Source organism: Ranitomeya variabilis, chromosome 4 (genome assembly GCF_051348905.1).
Source record: "Ranitomeya variabilis isolate aRanVar5 chromosome 4, aRanVar5.hap1, whole genome shotgun sequence".
Taxonomy (NCBI): Eukaryota; Metazoa; Chordata; class Amphibia; order Anura; family Dendrobatidae; genus Ranitomeya; species Ranitomeya variabilis.
The window spans coordinates 729,904,385-729,930,700 of record NC_135235.1 but is presented as its reverse complement, the minus strand read 5'-3'; the positions used below and the strand labels follow the sequence as shown (position 1 = coordinate 729,930,700).

Sequence of the window (26,316 nt, the reverse complement as noted above, 5' to 3'; positions counted from 1 at the left end):
GGAAACTTACAGCCTGGAATCAAGTCAATAGCACAATCACAGTCCCTATGCGGTGGAAGGGAACTGGACTTGGGCTCATCGAATACATCCTGAAAATCAGACAAAAACTCTGGAATTTCAGAAGAGGAAGAAGAGGAGATTGACATCAAAGGAACGTCATTGTGAACCCCCTGACAACCCCAACTAGTCACAGACATAGACTTCCAATCCAACACAGGATTATGTACCTGCAACCACGGAAAACCCAGCACGATAACATCATGCACATTATGCAACACCAGGAATCGACAATCTTCCTGATGGGCTGGCGCCATGTACATGGTCACCTGTGTCCAAAACTGAGGCTTACTTTTAGCCAAAGGTGTAGCATCAATCCCCCTTAAAGGAATAGGATTCTGCAAAGGCTGCAAGGGAAAACCACAACGCCTGGCAAACTCAAAGTCCATTAAGTTCAAGGTGGCGCCTGAATCCACAAACGCCATGACAGAAAATGAAGACAATGAGCAGATCAAGGACACAGATAACAGAAATTTCGGTTGTACAGTACTGATGGTAAATGAACTAGCGATCCTCTTTGTACGCTTGTGGCAGACTGAAATGACATGAGAAGCATCGCCACAATAAAAACACAACCTATTCTGACGTCTGAATCCCCGTTGTTCCGTTCTAGACAGAATCCTATCACACTGCATTGGCTCAGGCATCTGCTCTGAGGACAACGCCACAGCGCGCACAGTTCTGCGCTCTCGCAAACGCCGATCAATCTGAATGGCCAGAGACATAGAATCACTCAGACCGGAAGGCGTGGGAAACCCCACCATAACATCTTTAACGGATTCACAAAGACCCTTTCTGAAAATTGCCGCCAAAGCATCATCATTCCATTTAGTCAACACAGACCATTTTCTCTTTCTCAATTTCTGACAATACAATTCTGCCGCTTCTTGACCCCGAGACAGGGCCAACAAGGTCTTCTCTGCTTGATCCACAGAGTTTGGTTCATCATATAATAATCCTAAAGCCTGAAAGAAGGCGTCTACATTAAGCAAGGCCGGATTCCCAGATTCCAGGGAAAATGCCCAATCCTGAAGATCGCCACGCAGCAGGGAGATGACAATTTTAACCTGCTGAATGGAATCACCAGAGGATCGAGGTCTCAGAGAAAAAAACAGTTTACAGTTATTTTTAAAACTCAGAAATTTGGACCTGTCACCAAAAAACAAATCAGGAATAGGAATCTTAGGCTCTAAAACCGGAGTCTGAACAATATAATCAGAAATACCCTGTACCCTAGCAGCAAGCTGGTCTACACGAGAAGCTAATCCCTCAATATCCATGCTAGCACCAGACTCCTCAGCCACCCAGAGAAAAAGAGGGAAGAAAAGACAAAGCAGGCTACAGAAAAAAAAATGGCTCAACACCTTTCTTCCCTTCTTCTGAGATGCATTTAACTCATTGAGGGCCAGTTGTACTGTTATGATCCGGTGACCTTGGAGCCGCATGAGACTTTCTCAGGAGTAGGTGGAACCTATACTGACCGCAATCCCTAAACTGACACCGCAACTAGAAGTAGCCTTGGGATGTACCTAACAATCCTAGACACCTCGACACAGCCGGAGGACTAAATACCCCTATAGATGGAAATGGGAATCCTATCTTGCCTCAGAGCAGAACCCCAAAGGATAGACAGCCCCCCACAAATATTGACTGTGAGTATTAGAGGAAAGACACACGCAGGCAGAAAACAGGGTTTAGCAAAAGAGGCCACTCTAGCTAAACAGGAAACGATAGGACAGAATGCTAAGCGGTCAGTAATAAAACCCTGAAAATATCCACAGCAGATAATACAAAAATTCCACCATCTAACTAAAGACATGGAACGTATATCTGCATCTCCTGAGAATCCAACTTGACTGGAAAATTCCTGGCACAGTCTAAGCTGGACAAGAAAAAACAATGAATAGCACTGATCTGTAAAGCACACAGCATGTGTGCTGCAGAAACAAAAACCAGACACTTATCTTTGCTGAATTGGCAGCAGGGCAGGAGGAACCAGACTGAGATCCAAACTTTCCAAGAACAATGGACAACTGGCAAGGACTAATGAATCCTGCAACCTTAAATACCCCAGTCAGCACTGCAATCAGCAGGGACACATGCCCAGGATTGCAACCCAGGGACAACTGTATTACCACCAACAACCACCGGAGGGAACCCAAGAGCAGAATTCACAACAGTAAGGCTTATGTCCTGAAAAACCCGTCCATACTGGGACTCTATGCCAGCAAGTTTGTTTTCCTGGGCTGCCATGCGGTTGCTTAAGTCCTGCAAAGTTTGTCCAAAACACTTGTTGATTGTGTTCAAAGCTTCCAAACTTCTTTTGCAGACCTTCCACATCTTTCTGCAGTGATCTAATTATGGAAAACACCTGCTCTAATCTGCTTTCTGCAGTCATTGTTCCAGCAGTCTCCTTTTTTTTAGGCTAGAGTATCCTGTAATAATTATAGGGGATAACTCAGGAGACTCTTTGCATGGAACAAGACAGCTACAGGACACAGTTTTATAAGTGGTAAAGTCTATATTATCACACGGTGATTCAAACAGGTGCAGAGAGAAACTCAAATCCACAACACTTGGTGTAAATATTAAACGCAGCTTAGCAGTCTATAGGAAACTTCAGAGGAAAACACAATCAAGCAGAAAGTCTATGAAGCACAATTATTCTTGAGGATACTTGACACGAATAAGTCCTTGGTAGTCCAAACACAGATAGATATGCTTATAAGGCAGTTCAAATCATATCTTAGCTCAACCAGGGAGGCCTGGTTAATAGTATCAGGTTTTTTCAGAGCAGCAAAGCTTACATATCCAGCAAATGCAGATGGAAGTAAACAGGAGCAGCAGATGAAGGAGGATTACTGGAACTGGTGTATGCAGCAGGAACTCAGAGCAGAGTAGCAGGATCACCACACAGATTCACAGGAGCAGGTATATAGCCAGGGAGCAATCGGAGGTCAGGAGCTGGATGCAAGGCAGAATACTCTAGCACAGACTGAAGGCTGGGGTGGAGTTTCATAGCAGGAAGACACAGTGCACATGAGACCAAAGAAGCCATGTTGGAAAAGGGCAGTAATGCACAAAAGGTAAAAAATGTTCAGAGTCCTGACAGTGGGTGATATAGCATGCATATATATATATATATATATATATATATATATATATATATATATATACACACAGTACAGACCAAAAGTTTGGATACACCTTCTCATTTAAAGATTTTTCTGGATTTTCATGACTATGAAAATTGTAAATTCACACTGAAGGCATCACAACTATGAATTAACACATGTGGAATTATATACTTAACAAAAAAGTGTGAAACAACTGAAAATTTGCCTTATATTCTAGGTCCTTCAAAGTAGCCACCTTTTGCTTTGATGACTGCTTTGCACACTCTTGGCATTCTCTTGATGAGCTTCAAGAGGTAGTCACCAGAAATGGTCTTCCAACAATCTTGAAGGAGTTCCCAGAGATGCTTAGCACTTTTTGGACCTTTTGCCTTCACTCTGCGGTCCAGCTCATCCCAAACCATCTCTATTGGGTTCAGGTCTGGCGTAGCACCCCATCACTCTCCTTCTTGGTCAAATAGCCCTTACACCGCCTAGAGGTGTGTTTGGGGTCATTATCCTGTTGAAAAATAAATTATGGTCCAACTAAATGCAAACCAGATGGAATAGCATGCCGCTGCAAGATGCTGTGGTAGCCATGCTGGTTCAGTATGCCTTCAATTTTGAATAAATCCCCAACAGTGTCACCAGCAAAGCACCCCCACACCATCACATCGCCTCCTTCATTCTTCATGGTGGGAACCAGGCATGTAGAGTCCATCTGTTTACCTTTTCTGCATCGCACAAAGACACGGTGGTTGGAACCAAAGATCTCAAATTTGGACTTATCAGACCAAAGCACAGATTTCCACTGTCTAATGTCCATTCCGTGTGTTCTTTAGCCCAAACAAGTCTCTTCTGCTTGTGGCCTGTCCTGTTGTGAATTCTGTTGTGGGTTCTGCTCTTGGGCTCCCTCCGGTGGTTATAAGTGGTAGTGCTGCTGTTTGTCCTTCACAGCAGTCATCAGGTGCTTCCACTTTGGACGGGGCTATTTAGTCTGGCTTCACCCTTTAGTGAGTGCCAGTTGTCCATTGTTTTTCTGGAGGATTCACATCTCTGCTTGGTTTCTCCTGCTGGATTGTCCAAATCATCAAAGATAAGTCCTGGCTTTGTTTTTGCAGTCCACATGCGGTGGACTTTATAGTTCAGTGAATTGCTATGTTTTTTCTTGTCCAGCTTTGTCTGTGTAAGGATTTATTCAGCCAAGCTGGAAGCTCTGGAGTCGCAGAGTTACCCTCCATGCCTTTAGTTAGGTGTGGAGATTTTTGTATTCTCTGTGGTGGATTTTTGTAGTATTTTAATACTGACCGCACAGTACTCTGTCCTGTCTTTTCTTTCTAGGTAGCGTGGCCTCCTTTGCTAAATTCTGTTTTCAGTCTGCGTTTGTAATTTCCCTCTCCTCTCACAGTCAATATTTGTGGGGGCTGTCTTTCCTTTGGGGATTTTCTCTGAGGCAAGATAGTTTTCCTGTTTCTTTCTTTAGGGGTAATGTTATGATTGAACTGGTGGTTAGGAGCACTAGAAATGACCAGATGAGCAAACTAGTAATACAGGACGAGCTCTCGGAAGTGGGAGCTTTGCTGACCGCAACCCCTAATCCTATCACAACAACTAGAAATAGCCGTGGAGCGTTCCTGACTCTGCCTAGACGCCTCTTCACAGCCTAAGAGCTAACTACCCCTAAAGATAGAAAATACAGCCTACCTTGCCTCAGAGAAATTCCCCAAAGAAATAGGCAGCCCCCCACACATATTGACTGTGAGTTAAGATGGAAATCACAAACACAGGAATGAAATAGGTTTCAGCAAAGGAGGCCAGACCTTACTACACAGACTGAGGATAGAAAAGGTATCTTTGCGGTCAGCATAAAAAACTAACAAAAAACCACGCAGAGTGTGCAAAAGAGAGCGCCGCACCGACTCACGGCGCGGTGATGCCACTCTGCATCCCAGAGTTTCCAGCTAACAAGACTGCTCCAATCTCAGAAGCATCCACCTCGACCTGAAACGGGAGCGAAACATCTGGCTGACACAACACAGGGGCAGAAGAAAAACGACGCTTCAGCTCCTGAAAAGCCTCAACGGCCGCAGAGGACCAATTGACCACATCCGCACCTTTCTTGGTTAAATCAGTCAATGGTTTAACAACACTAGAAAAATTAGCGATGAAGCGCGGGAAAAATTAGCAAAGCCCAGGAATTTCTGAAGGCTCTTCACAGAAGCAGGCTGAGTCCAATCATGAATGGCCTGAACTTTAACAGGGTCCATCTCGATAGTAGAAAGGGAAAAAATGAAGCCCAAAAATGAAACCTTCTGAACTCCAAAGAGACATTTAGACCCCTTCACAAACAAGGAATTAGCAAGAAGGATCTGGAACACCATTCTGACCTGCTTCACATGAGACTCCCAATCGTCCGAAAAGACCAAAATATCATCCAAATATACAATCATTAATCTATCCAGGTACTTTCGGAAGATGTCATGCATAAAGGACTGAAACACAGATGGAGCATTAGAAAGGCCGAATGGCATCACCAAGTACTCAAAATGGCCCTCGGGCGTATTAAATGCTGTTTTCCATTCGTCGCCCCGTTTAATACGCACAAGATTATACGCCCCTCGAAGATCTATCATGATGAACGAGCTAGCCCCCTTAATCCGAGCAAACAAATCAGACAGTAGCGGCAAAGGGTACTGAAATTTGACGGTGATTTTGTTGAGAAGGCGGTAATCTATACAAGGTCTCAGAGAACCATCCTTCTTGGCCACAAAAAAGAACCCTGCTCCCAACGGTGACGACGACGGGCGAATATGCCCTTTCTCCAAGGACTCCTATATATAACTCCGCATTGCAGCGTGTTCTGGCACAGATAAATTGAACAGTCGGCCCTTCGGAAACTTACTACCAGGAATCAAATTAACAGCACAATCGCAATCCCTATGAGGAGGTAGGGCACTGGATTTGGGCTTATCAAATACATCCCGGTAATCTGACAAGAACTCAGGGACTTCAGAAGGATGGGAAGACGAAATAGACAACAATGGGACATCCCCATGTACCCCTAGACAACCCCAACTGGATACAGACATTGATTTCCAATCCAATACTGGATTATGGACCTGTAGCCATGGCAAACCCAAAACGACCACATCATGCAGATTATGCAACACCAAAAAGCGAATATCCTCCTGATGTGCAGGAGCCATGCACATGGTCAATTGAGTCCAGTACTGAGGCTTATTCTTGGCCAAAGGTGCAGCATCAATTCCTCTCAATGGAATAGGATGCTGTAAGGGCTCCAAGAAAAAACCACAGCGCCTGGCAAACTCCAAGTCCATCAAATTCAGGGGAGCGCCTGAATCCACAAATGCCATAACAGAATAGGACGACAAAGAGCAAATCAGAGTAACGGACAAAAGAAATTTTGGCTGTACCGTACCAATGGTGGCAGACCTAGCGAACCGTTTAGTGCGCTTAGGACAATCAGGACAATCAGAGATAGCATGAGTGGAGTCACCACAGTAAAAACACAGCCCATTCTGACGTCTGTACTCTTGCCGTTCAGCAAAAGAGAGCACCGCACCGACTCACGGCACGGTGATGCCACTCTGCATCCCAGAGCTTCCAGCTAACAAGACCAAATAATAATAGCAAGCTGGACAAAAACACAGTGGTAACAAATAAGCTAGCAGGGACTTAGCTTTTGCTGAAGTAGACAGGTCATCTGAAAGATCCAAGAGAACTGAACCAGTACTAGGACATTGACAGCTGGCATCAAGTAAAGATCTGAGTGGAGTTAAATAGAGCAGCCAGCCAAAGCCTAAATGAGGTCAGCTGGAGAAGGAACCTCAGAACCAGCAGCTCCACTCACAGCCACCAGAGGGAGTCCATGGACAGAACTCGCCGAAGTACCATTCATAACCACAGGAGGGAGCTCGAGAACAGAATTCACAACAGGGTAATTAGTCCTCCGGCTGTGACGAGGTGTCTAGGGAGTGACAGGAACACCCCACGGCTACTTCTAGTTGCGGTGTTAAGTTCAGGGTCTGAGGTCAGTATAGAGGCCACCTACTCCAGAGCTCGTCCATGCTGCTCTTAGGCCACCAGATCATAACACTGTCCTTAGCAGTGGTTTCCTAGCAGCTATTTTACCATGAAGGCCTGCTGCACAAAGTCTTCCCTTAACAGTTGTTGTAGAGATGTGTCTGCTGCTAGAACTCTGTGTGGCATTGACCTGGTCTCTAATCTGAGCTGCTGTTAACCTGCGATTTCTGAGGCTGGTGACTCGGATAAACTTATCCTCAAAAGCAGAGGTGACTCTTGGTCTTCCTTTCCTGGGGCGGTCCTCATGTGAGCCAGTTTCTTTGTAGCGCTTGATGGTTTTTGCAAATGCACTTGGGGACTCTTTCAAGGTTTTCCCAATTTTTCAGATTGACTGACCTTCATTTCTTAAAGTAATGATGGCCACTCATTTTCTTTAATTAGCTGCTTTTTTCTTGCCATAATACAAATTCTAACAGTCTATTCAGCAGGATTATCAGCTGTGTATCCACCAGACTTCTGCACAACACAACTGATGGTCCCAGCCCCATTTATAATGCAAGAAATCCCACTTATTAAACCTGACAGGGCACACCTGTGAAGTGAAAACCATTCCCAGTGACTACCTCTTGAAGCTCATCAAGAGAATGCCAAGAGTGTGCAAAGCAGTCATCAAAGCAAAAGGTGGCTACTTTAAAGAACCTAGAATATAAGACATATTTTCAGTTGTTTCACACTTTTTTGTTAAGTATATAATTCCACATGTGTTAGTTCATAGATTTGATGCCTTCAGTGTGAATTTACAATTTTCATAGTCATGAAAATACAGAAAAATCTTTAAATGAGAAGGTGTGTCCAAACTTTTGGTCTGTACTGTATATACACACACACACACACACACACACACACACATCTCCCATGCATATATTCAATACGCACACCGAAGTTGTGTATAAAACCTAAAGATTCTCCAAGTACAGCGCACCCCAACGCGCGTTTCGGATAAATCCTTCGTCACGGGAAGGATTTATCCAAAAAGCGGGTCGGGGTGCACTTTTTTGACCATATTGTCATTATATTTTGATCTTTTTTCCACTTAATTTATATATACATTCTTTATTGCACCATGCACTTTTTTGAGTACACAGTTAATATTGATGGGAGTTTATTGCACATGTATATATTATAATATATATTTTCTAGTATTGATTTTTGTGCACACCATACCTCCCTTTTATGTGATGGTTATAGAATATTTTATGTGATATTATACTTTATCTTTGCATTTGCTTTTTGTTCACCCTGCCGCCATTATTTGTACAACAATACACATGTATTTTTTTAAATTATTTTTAAATTATTGTTGTATCTGCTTTCCAAGTACGGGCACAATGCTACCGTTCACCAAATAATATATAAAATAGGCATTTTTTATTGTATCATCCTAGTATGTTTTGTTTTATTATATATTTATATCATTTTTAATTATATTTATTCGCTATCCTACTTTGTTTTTTTTTGTTCTTTTTAGTGTTCCGAATGGTCAGCCATTCAATTTTTTAGCATTTTAGCAGTCACATTTTCCTTTGTTTGACCCTATTGATAAAATAAGTTTTAGATATTTTATATTTACCTTTATTATGGTCTGGCTGGGAAATAAGGCTGCTATTTCAATTGTTAAGAAAGAAAAGAATGGCAGGTGAAAGCTCAGTTGATGAACGGCCGGCTGATCAAACACAACGTTTTCGTGTGGAAGTATACAGGCCAATTTTAGATCAGATTTTGACAAGCCTCACTGAAAGATTTTCAGAAAATAAACAGTTGATAATTGATACTCAATTTTTGCAGCCAAAATTTGTTGAAAATATTCAAATTGACCCCAACCTACTCAAGGAAGGCAAACTAACAAGAATCTCAGAATTATCAAAAGTTAATGAAGAAGCTCTTATTAGTGAGCTCAGAAGTTTTGCAAACCTCTTTCCTAAGTTGATGGTACACTTGGATGAACCAGAAAAAACAACTGCAGCTACAGAAGAATATGGAGGAGATGGGGATGAATGAGGTGTACCTACAGACGTTGTGAAAATGAAATGCAAGTCATGTAAAAATTGCTTCCTCTGCTGTCACCGATTACTCATGAAGTACAATCTCTACAGCTGCCTATGAAACTCTGACTGTGGCATATGAGCACTTACTGACTCCATCTTTCTCACAAGTTGCATGTGAAATGTTGAGGGCAGAGCAAAGTACTGCAGTGTGCAGGTGCCGGGAAAGGTCAGAGAGGCCCACGCCCGCGCACTGCAGTACTTTGCTCTGCCCTCAACAAGGCAGACAAAGTACGCCGCAGCCGCAGTGTGAAGACCTGAAGAGGACGTCATCTGATGCAGATGGGAGGCGCCGGACCTGGACCAGCAGCGGGAACGCCCTTGGGTGAGTACAATCGAACGTCTTTTTCTCATCTTTTAGGATACATCGGGGGCTTATCTACAGCATTCCAGAATGCTCTAGATAAGCCCCTGATGCCGGTGGGCTTACCTCACCCCGTGATTTTGGGGGTGACAGGTTCCCTTTAAGATGGGCCCCGGCCCACGTCACAGTGGGCCACTGCATTATGCTTGCCCCCAAGTTAAAATTTGCCATCCAGCCCCTGGCCCCTGATGTGCCTAAACAGTGGAAACCCCCACATGTGACACCATTTTGGAAACTAGACCCCTTTGGGACCTTATCCAGATGTGTATTGAGCACCTTGAACCCCCAGGTGCTTCACAGACGTTTATAACATTAAGTTGTAAAAATTAAAAAAAATCTCATTTTTCCCACAATAAATTTTTTTTAGCTACAAATTTTAGATTTTCACAAGGGCAAAAGGAGAAAATGGACACAAAAGTTTGCTTTGCAATTTCTCCTGAGTTCACCCATACCCCATATGTGGTCGAAAACTACTTTTGAGTCACAGTGCAAAGCTCAGAAGGGAAGTAGCACCATCTTACAGTGCAGATGTACCCCCCATAAGGGACCCCAATTTGGAAATTATAACCCTTTGGGAATTTATCTACAGATGTAGTGACTATTTTGACTCCATAGGTGTTTTCCAGAAACAGGCAGCAGTGGATGTTGCAGAGTGAAAATTGCAAACTGCTGTTATAGTGACCAGTACTCTGTAGTGACCATTACACTGTAGGGACCAGTACATTATGCTCAGCTCATGCTTCTGGAGACACGCACCTGTAAATTAGGTAGGCTCTCATCACTACAAAAATGCCAAACATGTGGGTGCTAAATGTTCTTTAGGCACAGTGGGGCTCACAAGGGAGGGGGCATTTGGATTTGGGAGCGGAAAATTTGCTGAATTTCTTTTGACGGATGAGGAGCCATTTTGCTTTTCCAGAGCCTTTGTACTACCAGTAACGTGGAAGCCCCCTATATTTCTGTTAACAGATGACAGATCTGAGTGGGGACTTGCTTTTTTTGTGGATTGAGTGATCTGATCGGACACTGGCGCTGCTGAGTATCAGATCAGCGATCTGACAGGCAGTGAAGGAGGCTTCTCAGGTCCTGCTTTAAGCAAGCGCTGACAAGTTACCTCCCTGCAGGACCCGGAAGGACCCAGTGGCCATCTTGGTGCTGGGGGTCTCCATGGAGACCCTCAGGAAAACGCGCTCACATCGAATTGTTCTGAGGAAAGCAGGCAGGGAGCCCCCTCCCCCGTGCGATGCTTTTCTATGCTGCTGTCACTACTGACAGAGGCATAAAAGGGGTTATACACTCATTTCCGGTGATAGCATCGATCATGGGCATTGCTGCTGGGTGTCAGCTGTCACATACAGCTGACACCCACATGCGATCGCCGCTGCCCTCACCGTGAGGCCACCGTAATCGCGGTGCTGTACTAGCACTGCTTCGGGCACAATCGCACCTCCTGCCGAGCAGTACCAGTACGGCACATGTCATGAAGGGGTTGGATTTCGGAATGTTTATCTTGCAAAAAGAAGGCCAAGAGGGGACTTAATTGTCTACAAATATTTGAATGGATGTTACAGTATAGAGGGATCATCCTTATTCTCATTTGCACATGGAAACACGAGAAGAAATGGCATCTAACAAACTATGATTCTAAGTATAAAACATATAATACTGGTGGATAAAACAAGACTGGACACAAGACCTTCACAGCCATCTACACATAATAGAGATCTCATGACACCTTCTCTCCATCTACCTGATGATCCTGAGGAACATTGGGATCTTCTTGTTTACAGTCCTGTGGAAGAAGAGAAAGGGGACATCTTTCTGGTGTTGTCCTCTTAATGGATAGATCTGGAGAAAACACAAACAGCGACTGAATTCATTCTTTATATACAGATAATTATAGGCCGTGTGTATTTAGTCCTGTCTATTACCTGGTGATGGGAGGGGCCGGGGAACCTCCATCATGACGTCCTTGTACAGATCTTTATGTCCTTCTAAATACTCCCACTCCTCCATGGAGAAATAGACTGTGACATCCTGACACCTTATAGGAACCTGACACATACAATGATACCGTCATCCCCTCGATCCCATCATAGCTTTAGTATATAATGTCCCAGCATTCCCAGCAGTGTCACCTCTCCAGTCAGTGGCTCAATCATCTTGTAGGTGAGTTCTAAGATCTTCTGGTCATTGATGTTCTCATCTACAGGGGGGTGAGGTTGAGGCCCTGTGATTGGGCTCAGGGGTCTTCCCCATCCCTCAGACACAGGGTCCTGACTGTTATCACTAGAGGTCTTCTTCACTACTGTGTAATCCTGGTTATGGAGAGACACATTAATCTCACTACAGACATTTCCAGAGTCCTCACCTCTCCAGTTCTGTCCATCTGTTATTCCCATAGATAAGAATGACGTAATGTGACGTCATCAGAATCTCTCACCTCTCCAGTAAGACAGAAGAGGATCTCTAGGGTGAGGTGTAATATCCTCTCCGCCCTCTTGTCTCTGTCCATATCAATCCTTGATGGGCAAATTAGGAAAATTCTCTTATATAGAAGATCTTCACTGTGAGGATCCGATATTGTAGAGACCTGAATGAGAAGAAGATGAGCCGATGTAACATCATAAAATCCTGTGTAATAGTACAAATACTGGACATAATAAGGGAAACATATGAGGATATTTATTATTTTACAGAATTTAGTTTTCTTCTTTACATCTACTAATAAAACCTACCGTATATACTCGAGTATAAGCCGAGATTTTCAGCCCATTTTTTTAGGCTGAAAGTGCCCCTCTCGGCTTATACTCGAGTCATTGTCCCAGGGAGGTCGGCGGGGGAGGGGGTGCTTCGGCTGTCACATACTCACCTGCTCCTGGCGTGGTCCCTGCATCTCCAATGGTCTCCGAGCAGAAGACACATTTTATTGTTTTTTAATAAGTGAAACATATTTTTTTTACAAATTAACTTTTGGGCACCAGAACATAGATGCACACCCCAGGGCCGGCTCTAACAAAAATACTGACAGTTTAACCACTTGATGCTCTGAAAATCAAACATGACATCTAAGAAGGTGTGACAACGTCCGGCTGAATGCCCTCCTCCCCAAGCACTTGATAGTATGGGGTGGCCTAGTTACTACGATACTTACATGCCTAATAATGGTGTCTGGGCTGCAATGTATGAAGGTCTATTAGGCCGGGTCAGAGGCAGCGTCCAATAAGTTACCTTTTAACCTCTGTAGAGGTTTGTACTCACTCGGCTGCGGTTGAGGTCGGCACAGACAGTGGTATTGCTGCAATGTCCAGGCAAGTTTATTTAAACTTCATAAACCGCTCAGGATAGCAAAATAAAAGAGCAGCCTTTTCCGGCACAAAGTGAAAACATAAAGTAAAAAGTCCATACAGCACACAGCAGGTCCGCCTGCTCAGGATAGTGTCCGATTCTTTATCACAGACCAACACACAGGAGATCCACACATCTCCAGCTCCACCATTTTATTTGCCAAATCACACCCCTGAGGTTGGGATATGTGATCAGTCATTCCCACCCATCCAGGAAAATGCCTAAGAACTCTCTCAGCACTATATGTGCTGGTGCATGTTTCCGAGCTCACATCACCGCAGCTAATAGCCACGATGATACATATTTCACCTCAAGGACTCGTCCAGGGGCCATCTTAAATCCCCTCCCCTGCCCAAAGCCGGGGAACTTGGCACCTTTTGCCAACAGACAGTGGTCTCTCGACAAAACGTCAGCATTGCCATGCAGTATCCTTGGCCTATTCTCCACATGGAAGTTAAAATCCTGAAGTTCTAGGAACCACCTGGTCACTCGGGCATTGTTCCTGTTCTTATCCACTTCAGTGTGGCATGGTCTGACACTAATCTGAACTTCCTGCCTAATATGCAGTACGTTAGATTATCCAACGCCCACTTTTCATCGGGTTTATGGAAAACCCTGCCTTCCATAGTGCATCAAATATCGCCTGAACCTTGCTCAGATAGCTTCCTAGCTGAACATCACAATGTCGGTAGGCCGCTGCGTACCTCTTGTGAGGAGCTAGGATCTCATGGCTCTCTGGAATGTGGCTGGAGCACCTTGTAACCCAAATGGCATCCTAGTGTATTTTAAGCATCCAGCATCTAGCATTGAAAAGGCAGTCTTCTCTTTGACGTCTTGGGATATGGCGATTTGCCAATGCCATTTTGTGAGGTCAAATGTAGTAATGTACCGAGTTGGCCCTAGCCTCTCATTTAATTCATCGACACGGGGCATCGGGTATGCATTAAACTTAGAAACTTCGTTCAACTTCCTATAGTCATTGCAAAACGGCCATTCGCCATCTGGTTTCGACACTAAGAATATTGGTGTAACAATTATTGTGGTACACTTAGGAATCTCTTGGCTTGAGACCAGAAGGCAGCAGGCAGTATAGTGTAAAGTCTGTATTATACAAATAAACTCAGGTGCAAGGTGTGAGCAAGTACAAAACACAGCAAACAAAGGTGAAACCAGGAGAAGATTCTTTGTAGCTCTGCTGCAAGCAGAGTCAGTGTTTATATGCACAAACCTGGGTGCAGAAAGTGCACATAAGTTCAAGAGAATGGCAAACAAGGTCCTTCTTAGGAGAAGTTCTTTTGCAGCTCAGCTGTGGGCAAGTCTTATGGGCATAGCACTGTCTGGAGTAAGCAGATCATAAGGCACAGTTCATACCAGGGCTGGCAGCACTAGAAAAGTGTCCGGAAGCAGTGCAGAGCTACGAGTCCAGAAACAGTCAAATAAACAAGCAACTGATGCCAAACAAGATTAGCTGTAGCAGGCTAAACGTACCTTCACACTGAACAACTTAACAACGATATCGCTAGCGATCCGTGACGTTGCAGCGTCCTGGATAGCGATATCATTGTGTTTGACACGCAGCAGCGATCAGGATCCTGCTGTGACATCGATGGTCGGAGCTAGAAGGCCAGCACCTTATTTCGTCGCTGGATCACCCGCTGACATCGCAGATGCCATCTTGGAAAATGGCAATAAAGCACCACAGATGAGCAAGAAATCCAGAGTCCTTACAATTGGACTGGACCAGCCACTCTTGGATTCCTCGAAGACTCCCAGGCTCAGCATTTGCTTCACCTCTTTTGAGATCACCTCTCGACAGGAATCCGATATTGTTTCAAGTTAACCCAGACATTAGGCTGTATCAGAACCTCATCCCCCATGACCTTCGTACAACCTGGCAGCTCCGAGAATAGCTTCCTGTTCCACTGTAGCAACTCTCGGCACTGTTGCTTTTGGGCACGTGACAGCTTCTCTGCCACCTTAACTTCCTCCACATCCGCTTCAGGCTTGGCCACCCAACACAGAGCTTCCATGGGCTCCGTTTCTCGCCATGGCTTAATCAGGTTGAAGTGGTATACCTGGTAGGGCTCTTCTCCCTGGTTGGTGGACTTTACAGTTGACATCTCCAACCTTTTCAACTATACCACCAAAACAATTCCTCTGTAAAAACTTACTATGATCCTCTTCACAATCAAATAGCTAATACCAACAGAGACAGTGAAGTCGCAACACGATCAAATTGTATAAAACATATAAATAGCTTTATTAGCATATTAGTCAGGACTATTCCATAAATAGCGTAAATACAGCATCAATATATCTCACTATGAATAACCACATATATAATATGCAGCAGGGGTGAAAAAAAAACAAAACATGCGCTGCTGCTCGGTGTGAGTGCCGGTGATCTATACGGGCATCGCGTTGTCCTGGTTACGGGCCCGGTCAGCTGACTGGATCATGTCACCGGAAGACGCGATCCTTGAGCACCGCTCTCATCACGGAGCGACAACATGCCGGGGACGCGCCGCTACAGCTACAGACACTCAGGTAATTATAGCCACTATATAAAGGGATGCCATATACAATACTGTCTACCTCCTGACGAAGCTGCGGGACAGCAAAACGCGCGACGAGGTGCAGCCTTGTGATCATTATCCTGATACTGTGATGGCCGCAGGTAACTGATACATCTATATAAACTGAGCATGTCTTTTAAGACTGAGCCTACTGGCACAATATATTAAACTATATAGCCTTACTTTGGGCAAGATTTATGGTAGATCAAGTTATCATGCATATTTATGATAGGTGTTGTTTAGCGGCTTTGTAGATTGACATCTTATGGGACATTTGTTATTTGATATAACATAGATATATATTTATGCCGAATAGTATCTCTGTAGATCAGCAGTGTCAGGATATATGAGTCACATTCTCTGTTTTCTCTGTTACCAGTCATTTTTGTCCATGAGCAACAGGGTTGTTTTTTTCACCCCTGCTGCATATTATATATGTGGTTATTCATAGTGAGATATATTTATGCTCTATTTACGCTATTTATGGAATTGTCCTGATTGATATCCTAATAAATCTATTTATATGTTTTATACAATTTGATCGTGTTGCGACTTCACTGTGTCTGTTGGTATTAGCTTTTCAACTATTTTGTAGGGGTCCTGCCACTTGGCTAGGAATTTGCTCTCCACCATAGGTAACAGCACTAGCACTCGATCCCCATAGTTGAAGTGTCTCACCCTCACCGACCTATTTTACACCCTGGACTGGGCCTCTTGTGCTTTGAGGAGGTGTTCTATCATGAGGGGCATCACCTTGGCCATCCTCTCTTGGTGTAGACTCTGCCTCCCATGTCTCTTTTGCTGCACCGAGGTGCCCACGGAGGTGTGGCCATACAAGAGTTCAAAAGGGGAGAACACACTAGAGGCCTTTGGTACTTCTCTGATGGAGAATAGAAGGTATGGTAGTAGACAGTCCCAGTTGCGGCCATCCTTCTCTATTACCTTCTTCAACATGGCCTTCAAGGTTTTATTAAACCTTTCTACCAAGCCATCTGTTTGTGGATGGTAGAGTGAGGTCCAGAGTTGTGTGACTTGCAGGGTTTTGCACAACTCCTTCATCACCTTTGACGAGGTCCCTTGGTCGTTCAGAATCTCTTTAGGCAACCCCGTTCTAGAGAAGACATGGACCAACTCTCGGGTGATACACTTGGTAGAGGAGTTACGTAGTGGAATGGCCTCCAGGCAATACGTAGCATAGTCCAGTACCACCAAGATATACTGATGTCCTCTGGCGGGCTTGACCAGGGGTCCCACTAGATCCATGGCTATGCAATCAAACGGCATCTCAATAATGGGCAATGGCACTAAGGGTCTATGAAAGTGGGCCACTGGGAAAGTCAACTGATAGGTGGGACAGGACCTACAGAAATTCACAATATCATGGTGACAACCAGGCCAGTAGAATCTCTTGAGGATCTATTAATGGATTTTTTCTACACCCAGGTGACCACCTAACACGTGTATGGACCATGTCTAATACTCTGCATCTGTACAGCCCTGGCACCAGTAACTGCTCAATTACCTCCCCTCTCAGCTTGGTGATCCGATACATCATCTCCCCATTCACGGCAAAGTATGGGTATCCGGTGTCAGCCCCCAACTCTTAAGCAAGACCATTAACCCCTTAAGCCCCGAGGGTGGTTTGCACGTTAATGACCGGGCCAATTTTTACAATTCTGACCACTGTCCCTTTATGAGGTTATAACTCTGGAACGCTTTGACGGATCTTGGCGATTCTGACATTGTTTTCTCGTGACATATTGTACTTCATGTTAGTGGTAAAATTTATTCAATATAACTTGCGTTTATTTGTGAAAAAATGGAAATTTGGCGAAAATTTTGAAAATTTTGCAATTTTCCAACTTTGAATTTTTATGCCCTTAAATCACAGACATATGTCACGCAAAATACTTAATAAGTAACATTTCCCACATGTCTACTTTACATCAGTACAATTTTGGAACCAAAATTTTTTTTGTGACGGAGTTATAAGGGTTAAAAGTTGACCAGCAATTTCTCATTTTTACAACACCATTTTTTTTTAGGGACCACATCTCATTTGAAGTCATTTTGACGGGTCTATATGATAGAAAATACCCAAGTGTGACACCATTCTAAAAACTGCACCCCTCAAGGTGCTCAAAACCACATTCAAGAAGTTTATTAACCCTTCAGGTGTTTCACAGGAATTTTTGGAATGTTTAAATAAAAATGAACATTTAACTTTTTTTCACACAAAATTTATTTCAGCTCCAATTTGTTTTATTTTACCAAGGGTAACAGGAGAAAATGGACCCCCAAAGTTGTTGTACAATTTGTCCTGAGTACGCTGATACCCCATATGTGGGTGTAAACCATTGTTTGGGCGCATGGCAGAGCTTGGAAGGGAAGGAGCGCCATTTGACTTTTCAATGCAAAATTGACTGGAATTGAGATGGGACGCCATGTTGCGTTTGGAGAGCCCCTGATGTGCCTAAACATTGAAACCCCCCACAAGTGACACCATTTTGGAAAGTAGACCCCCTAAGGAACTTATCTAGATGTGTTTTGAGAGCTTTGAACCCCCAAGTGTTTCACTACAGATTATAACGCAGAGCCGTGAAAATATATATTTTTTTTTCTCAAAAATGATTTTTTAGACCCCAGCTTTGTATTTTTACAAGGGTAACAGAATAAATTGGACCCCAAAATTTGTTTTCAAATTTGTCCTGAGTACGCTGATACCCCATATGTGGGGGGGAACCACTGTTTGGGCGCATGACAGAGCTCGGAAGGGAAGGAGCGCCATTTGGAATGCAGACTTAAATGGATTGGTCAGCAGCCGTCACGTTGCATTTGCAGAGCCCCTGATGTACCCAAACAGTACAAACCCCCCACAAGTGACCCCATATTGGAAACTAGACCTCCCAAGGAACTTATCTAGATGTGTTTTGAGAACTTTGAACCCCCAAGTGTTTCACTAAAGTTTATAGCGCAAAGCCGTGAAAATAAAAATTCTTTTTTTTTTCACAAAAATGATTTTTTAGCCCCCAGTTTTGTATTTTCACAAGGGTAACAGGATAAATTAGACCCCAAAAGTTGTTGTCCAATTTGTCCTGAGTACGCTGATACCCCATATGTGGGGGGGAACCACTGTTTGGGTGCATGACAGAGCTCGGAAGAGAAGGAGCGCCATTTGGAATGCAGCCTTAAATGGATTGGTCTGCAGGCGTCACGTTGCATTTGCAGAGCCCCTGATGTACCCAAACAGTACAAACCCCCCACAAGTGACCCCATATTGGAAACTAGACCTCCCAAGGAACTTATCTAGATGTGTTGTGAGAACTTTGAACCCCCAAGTGTTTCACTACAGTTTATAACGCAGAGCCGTGAAAATAAAACATCTTTTTTTTCCCACAAAAATGATTTTTAGCCCCCCAAATTTTTATTTTCCTAAGGATAACAAGAGAACTTGGACCCCAGAAGTTGTTGTTCAATTTGTCACGAGTACGCTGATAACACATATATTGGGGTAAACCTCTTTTTGGGCGCACGGGAGAGCTCGGAAGGGAAGGAGCACTGTTTTACTTTTTCAACGCAGAATTGGCTGGAATTGAGATTGGACGCCATGTCGCGCTTGGAGAGCCCCTGATGTGCCTGGACAGTGGAAACTCCCCAATTCTACCTGAAACCCTAACCCAAACACACCCCTAACCCTAATCCCAATGGTAACCCTAACCACACCCCTAGCCCTGACACACCCATAATTCTAATCCCAACCCTAATCCAAACCGTAAATGTAATCCAAACCCTAACCCTAACTTTAGCCCCAACCCTAACTTTACCTCCAACCCTAGCCCTAACCCTAACCCTAAACGTGACTGAAATACGTGGCACTGAAATACGTGGCACTGAAATACGTGGCACTGAAATACGTGGCACTGAAGTACGTGGCACTGAAGTACGTGGCACTTAAATATGTGATACGTGGCACTTAAATACGTGGCACTGAAACACGTGGCACTGAAATACGTGATACGTGGCACTGAAATACGTGGCACTGAAATACGTGGCACTAAAATACGTGGCACTGAAATACGTGGCACTTAAATACGTGGCACTGAAATACGTGGCACTGAAATACGTGGCACTGAAATACGTGGCACTGAAATACGTTATACGTGGCACTTAAATACGTGGCACTGAAACACGTGGCACTGAAATACGTGATACGTGGCACTGAAATACATGGCACTGAAATACGTGGCACTGAAATACGTGGCACTGAAATACGTGGTACTAAAATATGTGGCACTGAAATGCGTGATACGTGGCACTGAAATACGTGATACGTGGCACTTAAATACGTGGCACTGAAACACGTGGCACTGAAACACGTGGCACTGAAATATGTGGCACTGAAATACGTGGCACTGAAATACGTGGCACTGAAATACGTGGCACTATGACTGTCAGAAAATGTTCATTAAACGGTTAGGGGTAGAGTTAGGGTTAGGGTTTGGATCCCTTTATCACCTTGATGGTGGTGGGTGGCTTTTCAGTGTGTTTTCTGTTTTTTTTTCGATAAAAACGCATGCGTTTTTAACGCAAACAAACGCATGTGCTTAAAAACGCAAGAAAATACTGCAGGTTGTATTTCTGAAAATGAACGCATGCAGAAAAAAAACGCATGCGTTTGAAAACGCGACCAAACGCGTACAAAAAAACGCATGCGTTTTCAATGTTAAATATAGGGAAAAAACGCATGCGTTTTTTGTGCAAAAAACGCTGCAGACAAAAACGCAAATGTGAAACCAGCGACGCTTTTTATAGCAAAAAAGTTTTTGCGTCTCCACATTTTGAGACCTATAATTTTTCCACATTTTGCTCCACAGAGTCATGTGAGGTCTTGTTTTTTGCGGGATGAGTTGACGTTTTTATTGGTAACATTTTCGGACACGTGACCGTTTTTGATCGCTTTTTATTCCGATTTTTGTGAGGCAGAATGACCAAAAACCTGCTATTCATGAATTTCTTTTGGGAGAGGCGTTTTGTTGTGAATTTATCTTTTTGGCTCCCTCTAGTGGTTACTAGTGATTTGACTCTGGGAATGTCTGCCATCCCTTGTATGCTCACCTGGGTCGTTAGGTCAGGGGTGTTGCTATATAAGCTCCCTGGACCTTCAGTTCAATGCCTGGCAACGTTGTAATCAGAGCTAATCTGTTGTGCTCTTGTCTACTGATCCTGGTTCCTGCTAAATTAATTTAAGTCTGCTTTCTTGCTTTTTGCTATTTGTTTTTGTTTGCATTTTTGTCCAGCTTGTACATAATCTGTATCCTAACCTTGCTGGAAGCTCTAGGGAGGCTGGAGTTCTCCCCCCGGGCCGTTAGACGGTTCGGGGGTTCTTGAATCTCCAGTGTGGATTTTTGTTAGGGTTTTCGTTGACCATATAAGTTATCTTACTACATTCTGCTATTAGTAAGTGGGCCTCTCTTTGCTAAACCTAGTTCATCTCTGTGTTTGTCATTTCCTCTTACCTCACCGTTATTATTTGTGGGGGGCTTGTATCCGACTTTTGGGGTCTATTCTCTGGAGGCAAGAGAGGTCTTTGTTTTCCTCTTCTAGGGGTAGTTAGTCCTCCGGCTGGCGCGAGACATCTAGCGACCAACGTAGGCATGTTCCCCGGCTACTTCTAGTGTTGGCGTTAGGAGTAGATATATGGTCAACCCAGTTACCACTGCCCTATGAGCTGGATTTTTGTACGTCGCAGACTTACTTGTTTCTCTGAGACCCTCGCCATTGGGGTCATAACAGTTTGCCAGGCCAGTATTAAATGTTAAATGCATTGCAGAAGCGGGATTATAAGAAAGAAAGTTCTGAGTTTTTTTTTCTCTCTCTCATTTTTTTTTCTTTTCCCCTTTACCTCTGAGTGGCTTGTGTTTGCTGCAGACATGAATGTCCAGACCTTGATTACAAGTGTGGACCAGCTTGCTGCTCGTGTGCAGGGCATACAAGATTATGTTATCAGAAGTCCTATGTCAGAACCTAAGATACCGATTCCTGAACCGTTTTCCGGAGACCGATTTAAATTTAGAAATTTCAGGAATAATTGTAAATTGTTTTTGTCCCTGAAACCCTGTTCATCTGGAGACTCCGCTCAGCAAGTAAAAATTGTTATTTCTTTTTTACGGGGCGACCCTCAGGATTGGGCCTTCTCGCTGGCACCAGGAGATCCGGCATTGGCTGACATTGATGCGTTTTTTCTGGCGCTCGGTTTGCTTTATGAGGAACCCAAACTTGAGATTCAGGCAGAAAAAGCCTTGCTGGCGATGTCTCAGGGCCAGGACGAGGCTGAAGTGTATTGCCAAAAATTTCGGAAATGGTCCGTGCTGACCCAGTGGAACGAGTGTGCATTGGCTGCAAATTTTAGAAATGGCCTTTCTGAAGCCATTAAGAATGTGATGGTGGGTTTTCCCATTCCCACAGGTCTGAATGATTCTATGGCCCTGGCTATTCAAATCGACCGGCGGTTGCGGGAGCGCAAAACCGCTAATTCCCTCATGGTGTTGTCTGAACAGACACCTGATTTAATGCAATGTGATAGAATCCTGACTAGAAATGAGCGGAAAATTCATAGACGCCAGAATGGCTTGTGTTACTACTGTGGTGATTCTACACATGTTATCTCAGCATGCTCTAAACGTCTTACTAAGGTTGTTAGTCCGGTCGCCATTGGTAATTTGCAACCTAAATTTATTCTATCTGTAACTTTGATTTGCTCACTGTCATCGTATCCTGTCATGGCGTTTGTGGACTCGGGTGCTGCCCTGAGCCTTATGGATCTGTCATTTGCCAAGCGCTGCGGATTTGTTCTTGAGCCATTGGAAAATCCTATCCCTCTTAGGGGTATTGATTCTATGCCATTGGCAAAAAATAAACCGCAGTTTTGGACACAGGTTACCATGTGCATGACTCCCGAACATCGGGAGGTAATACGTTTTCTTGTTCTGCATAAAATGCATGATTTGGTTGTTTTGGGTTTGCCATGGTTACAGACCCATAATCCAGTCTTGGACTGGAAGGCTATGTCAGTGTCAAGTTGGGGCTGCCATGGAATTCATGGAGATTCCCTGCCCTTGTCTATTGCTTCTTCTACGCCTTCGGAAGTTCCGGCGTATTTGTCTGATTATCAGGATGTCTTCAGCGAGTCTAAGTCCAGTGCACTGCCTCCTCATAGGGAATGTGACTGTGCAATAGATTTGATTCCTGGCAGTAAGTTTCCTAAGGGGAGACTGTTTAATCTGTCGGTACCTGAACATACCGCGATGCGTTCATATATCAAGGAGTCTCTTGAGAAGGGGCATATCCGTCCTTCTTCTTCCCCTCTTGGTGCGGGATTCTTTTTTGTGGCCAAAAAGGACGGATCTTTGAGGCCTTGTATTGACTATCGGCTTTTAAATAAGATCACTGTCAAATTTCAGTATCCTTTGCCGCTGTTGTCAGATTTGTTTGCCCGGATTAAAGGTGCCAAGTGGTTCACCAAGATAGACCTTCGTGGTGCGTACAACCTTGTGCGCATTAGGCAGGGCGATGAATGGAAAACCGCATTCAATACGCCCGAAGGTCATTTTGAGTACTTGGTGATGCCATTTGGGCTCTCTAATGCACCTTCAGTTTTTCAGTCCTTCATGCATGACATTTTCCGGAAGTATCTGGATAAATTTTTGATTGTTTATCTGGATGATATTCTGTTTTTTTCTGATGTTTGGGACTCGCATGTGGAGCAGGTCAGGATGGTTTTTGAGATTCTGCGTGAAAATTCTTTGTTTGTAAAAGGCTCAAAGTGTCTCTTTGGTGTACAGAAGGTTCCCTTTTTGGGGTTCATTTTTTCCCCTTCTGCTGTGGAGATGGATCCAGTCAAGGTCCGAGCTATTCATGATTGGACTCAACCCTCGTCAGTTAAGAGTCTTCAGAAGTTCTTGGGTTTTGCTAACTTCTACCGTCGTTTTATCGCAAATTTCTCTAGCGTTGTTAAACCGCTGACGGATATGACCAAGAAAGGCTCTGATGTAGCTAACTGGGCTCCTGCTGCCGTGGAGGCTTTCCAGGAGTTAAAACGCCGGTTTACTTCGGCGCCTGTTTTGTGCCAGCCTGACATCTCACTTCCCTTTCAGGTTGAGGTGGATGCTTCGGAGATTGGGGCAGGGGCCGTTTTGTCGCAGAGAGGCCCTGGTTGCTCTACTATGAGACCTTGTGCCTTTTTCTCTAGGAAGTTTTCGCCGGCAGAGCGAAATTATGATGTGGGCAATCGGGAGTTGTTGGCCATGAAGTGGGCATTTGAGGAGTGGCGTCATTGGCTCGAGGGTGCTAAGCATCGTGTGGTGGTCTTGACTGATCACAAAAATCTGATGTATCTCGAGTCTGCGAAACGCCTGAATCCTAGACAGGCCCGCTGGTCATTGTTTTTCTCCCGTTTTGACTTTGTGGTCTCGTATTTACCAGGTTCTAAGAATGTGAAGGCCGATGCTCTGTCTAGGAGCTTTGTGCCTGATGCTCCTGGAGTCGCTGAACCTGTGGGTATTCTTAAGGAAGGAGTTATCGTGTCTGCTATTTCTCCAGATCTGCGACGTGTGTTGCAGAGATTTCAGGCTGGTAGGCCTGACTCTTGTCCACCTGACAGATTGTTTGTGCCTGCTAGATGGACCAGCAGAGTCATTTCCGAGGTTCATTCCTCGGTGTTGGCAGGGCACCCGGGAATTTTTGGCACCAGAGATCTGGTGGCCAGGTCCTTCTGGTGGCCTTCCTTGTCAAGGGATGTGCGGTCATTTGTGCAGTCCTGTGGTACTTGTGCTCGAGCTAAGCCTTGCTGCTCTCGTGCCAGCGGGTTGCTCTTGCCCTTGCCTGTCCCGAAGAGACCTTGGACACACATCTCTATGGATTTCATTTCTGATCTTCCGGTGTCTCAGGGCATGTCTGTCATCTGGGTGATATGTGATCGTTTCTCCAAGATGGTCCATTTGGTTCCTTTGCCTAAGCTGCCCTCCTCTTCTGATCTGGTTCCTGTGTTCTTCCAGAACGTGGTTCGTTTGCACGGCATTCCTGAGAATATTGTGTTGGACAGAGGATCCCAGTTTGTTTCCAGGTTCTGGCGATCCTTTTGTGGTAGGATGGGCATTGAGTTGTCGTTTTCATCCGCTTTCCATCCCCAGACTAACGGACAAACGGAGCGAACTAATCAGACTCTGGAGGCGTATTTGAGGTGTTTTGTCTCTTCTGATCAGGATGATTGGGTGACCTTCTTGCCGTTGGCTGAATTTGCCCTTAATAATCGGGCTAGTTCCGCCACCTTGGTTTCGCCATTTTTCTGCAACTCTGGTTTCCATCCTCGTTTTTCCTCGGGACATGTGGAGCCTTCTGACTGTCCTGGGGTGGATTCCGTGGTGGATAGGTTGCAGCGGATCTGGAGTCATGTGGTGGACAACTTGAAGTTGTCACAGGAGAAGGCTCAGCGTTTTGCCAACCGCCGCCGCGGTGTGGGTCCCCGACTTCGCGTTGGGGATTTGGTATGGCTGTCTTCTCGATTTGTTCCTATGAAGGTCTCCTCTCCCAAATTTAAGCCTCGCTTCATTGGTCCTTACAAGATATTGGAAATCATTAATCCTGTATCCTTTCGCCTGGATCTTCCGGTGTCGTTTGCCATCCACAACGTATTTCATAGGTCCTTGTTGCGGCGGTACGTTGTGCCTGTGGTTCCTTCTGCTGAGCCTCCTGCTCCGGTGTTGGTTGAGGGCGAGTTGGAGTACGTGGTGGAGAAGATCTTAGATTCTCGTCTCTCCAGGCGGAGGCTTCAGTACCTGGTCAAGTGGAAGGGCTATGGTCAGGAGGATAATTCCTGGGTGGTCGCCTCTGATGTGCATGCGGCCGATTTGGTTCGTGCCTTTCACACCGCTCATCCTGATCGCCCTGGTGGTCTTGGTGAGGGTTCGGTGACCCCTCACTAAGGGGGGGGTACTGTTGTGAATTTATCTTTTTGGCTCCCTCTAGTGGTTACTAGTGATTTGACTCTGGGAATGTCTGCCATCCCTTGTATGCTCACCTGGGTCGTTAGGTCAGGGGTGTTGCTATATAAGCTCCCTGGACCTTCAGTTCAATGCCTGGCAACGTTGTAATCAGAGCTAATCTGTTGTGCTCTTGTCTACTGATCCTGGTTCCTGCTAAATTAAGTTAAGTCTGCTTTCTTGCTTTTTGCTATTTGTTTTTGTTTGCATTTTTGTCCAGCTTGTACATAATCTGTATCCTAACCTTGCTGGAAGCTCTAGGGAGGCTGGAGTTCTCCCCCCGGGCCGTTAGACGGTTCGGGGGTTCTTGAATCTCCAGTGTGGATTTTTGTTAGGGTTTTCGTTGACCATATAAGTTATCTTACTACATTCTCCTATTAGTAAGTGGGCCTCTCTTTGCTAAACCTAGTTCATCTCTGTGTTTGTCATTTCCTCTTACCTCACCGTTATTATTTGTGGGGGGCTTGTATCCGACTTTTGGGGTCTATTCTCTGGAGGCAAGAGAGGTCTTTGTTTTCCTCTTCTAGGGGTAGTTAGTCCTCCGGCTGGCGCGAGACATCTAGCGACCAACGTAGGCATGTTCCCCGGCTACTTCTAGTGTTGGCGTTAGGAGTAGATATATGGTCAACCCAGTTACCACTGCCCTATGAGCTGGATTTTTGTACGTCGCAGACT

At 44.6% G+C, this 26,316-nt stretch overlaps 1 protein-coding gene across 1 annotated transcript in view; it reads right to left on the bottom strand.

The window, feature by feature from the left end:
- Positions 1-26,316, bottom strand: part of LOC143767930 (uncharacterized) — an 85,120-nt gene that overhangs the window by 47,102 nt on the left and 11,702 nt on the right. The window contains exons 2-5 of the mRNA XM_077256454.1: positions 12,124-12,273; positions 11,819-11,998; positions 11,612-11,735; positions 11,431-11,528 (exon numbers count right to left, since the gene is read on the bottom strand). Of these exons, the coding sequence (XP_077112569.1) occupies positions 11,431-11,528; positions 11,612-11,735; positions 11,819-11,998; positions 12,124-12,273 (552 nt within the window). The remainder of the gene's footprint in view (positions 1-11,430; positions 11,529-11,611; positions 11,736-11,818; positions 11,999-12,123; positions 12,274-26,316) is intronic.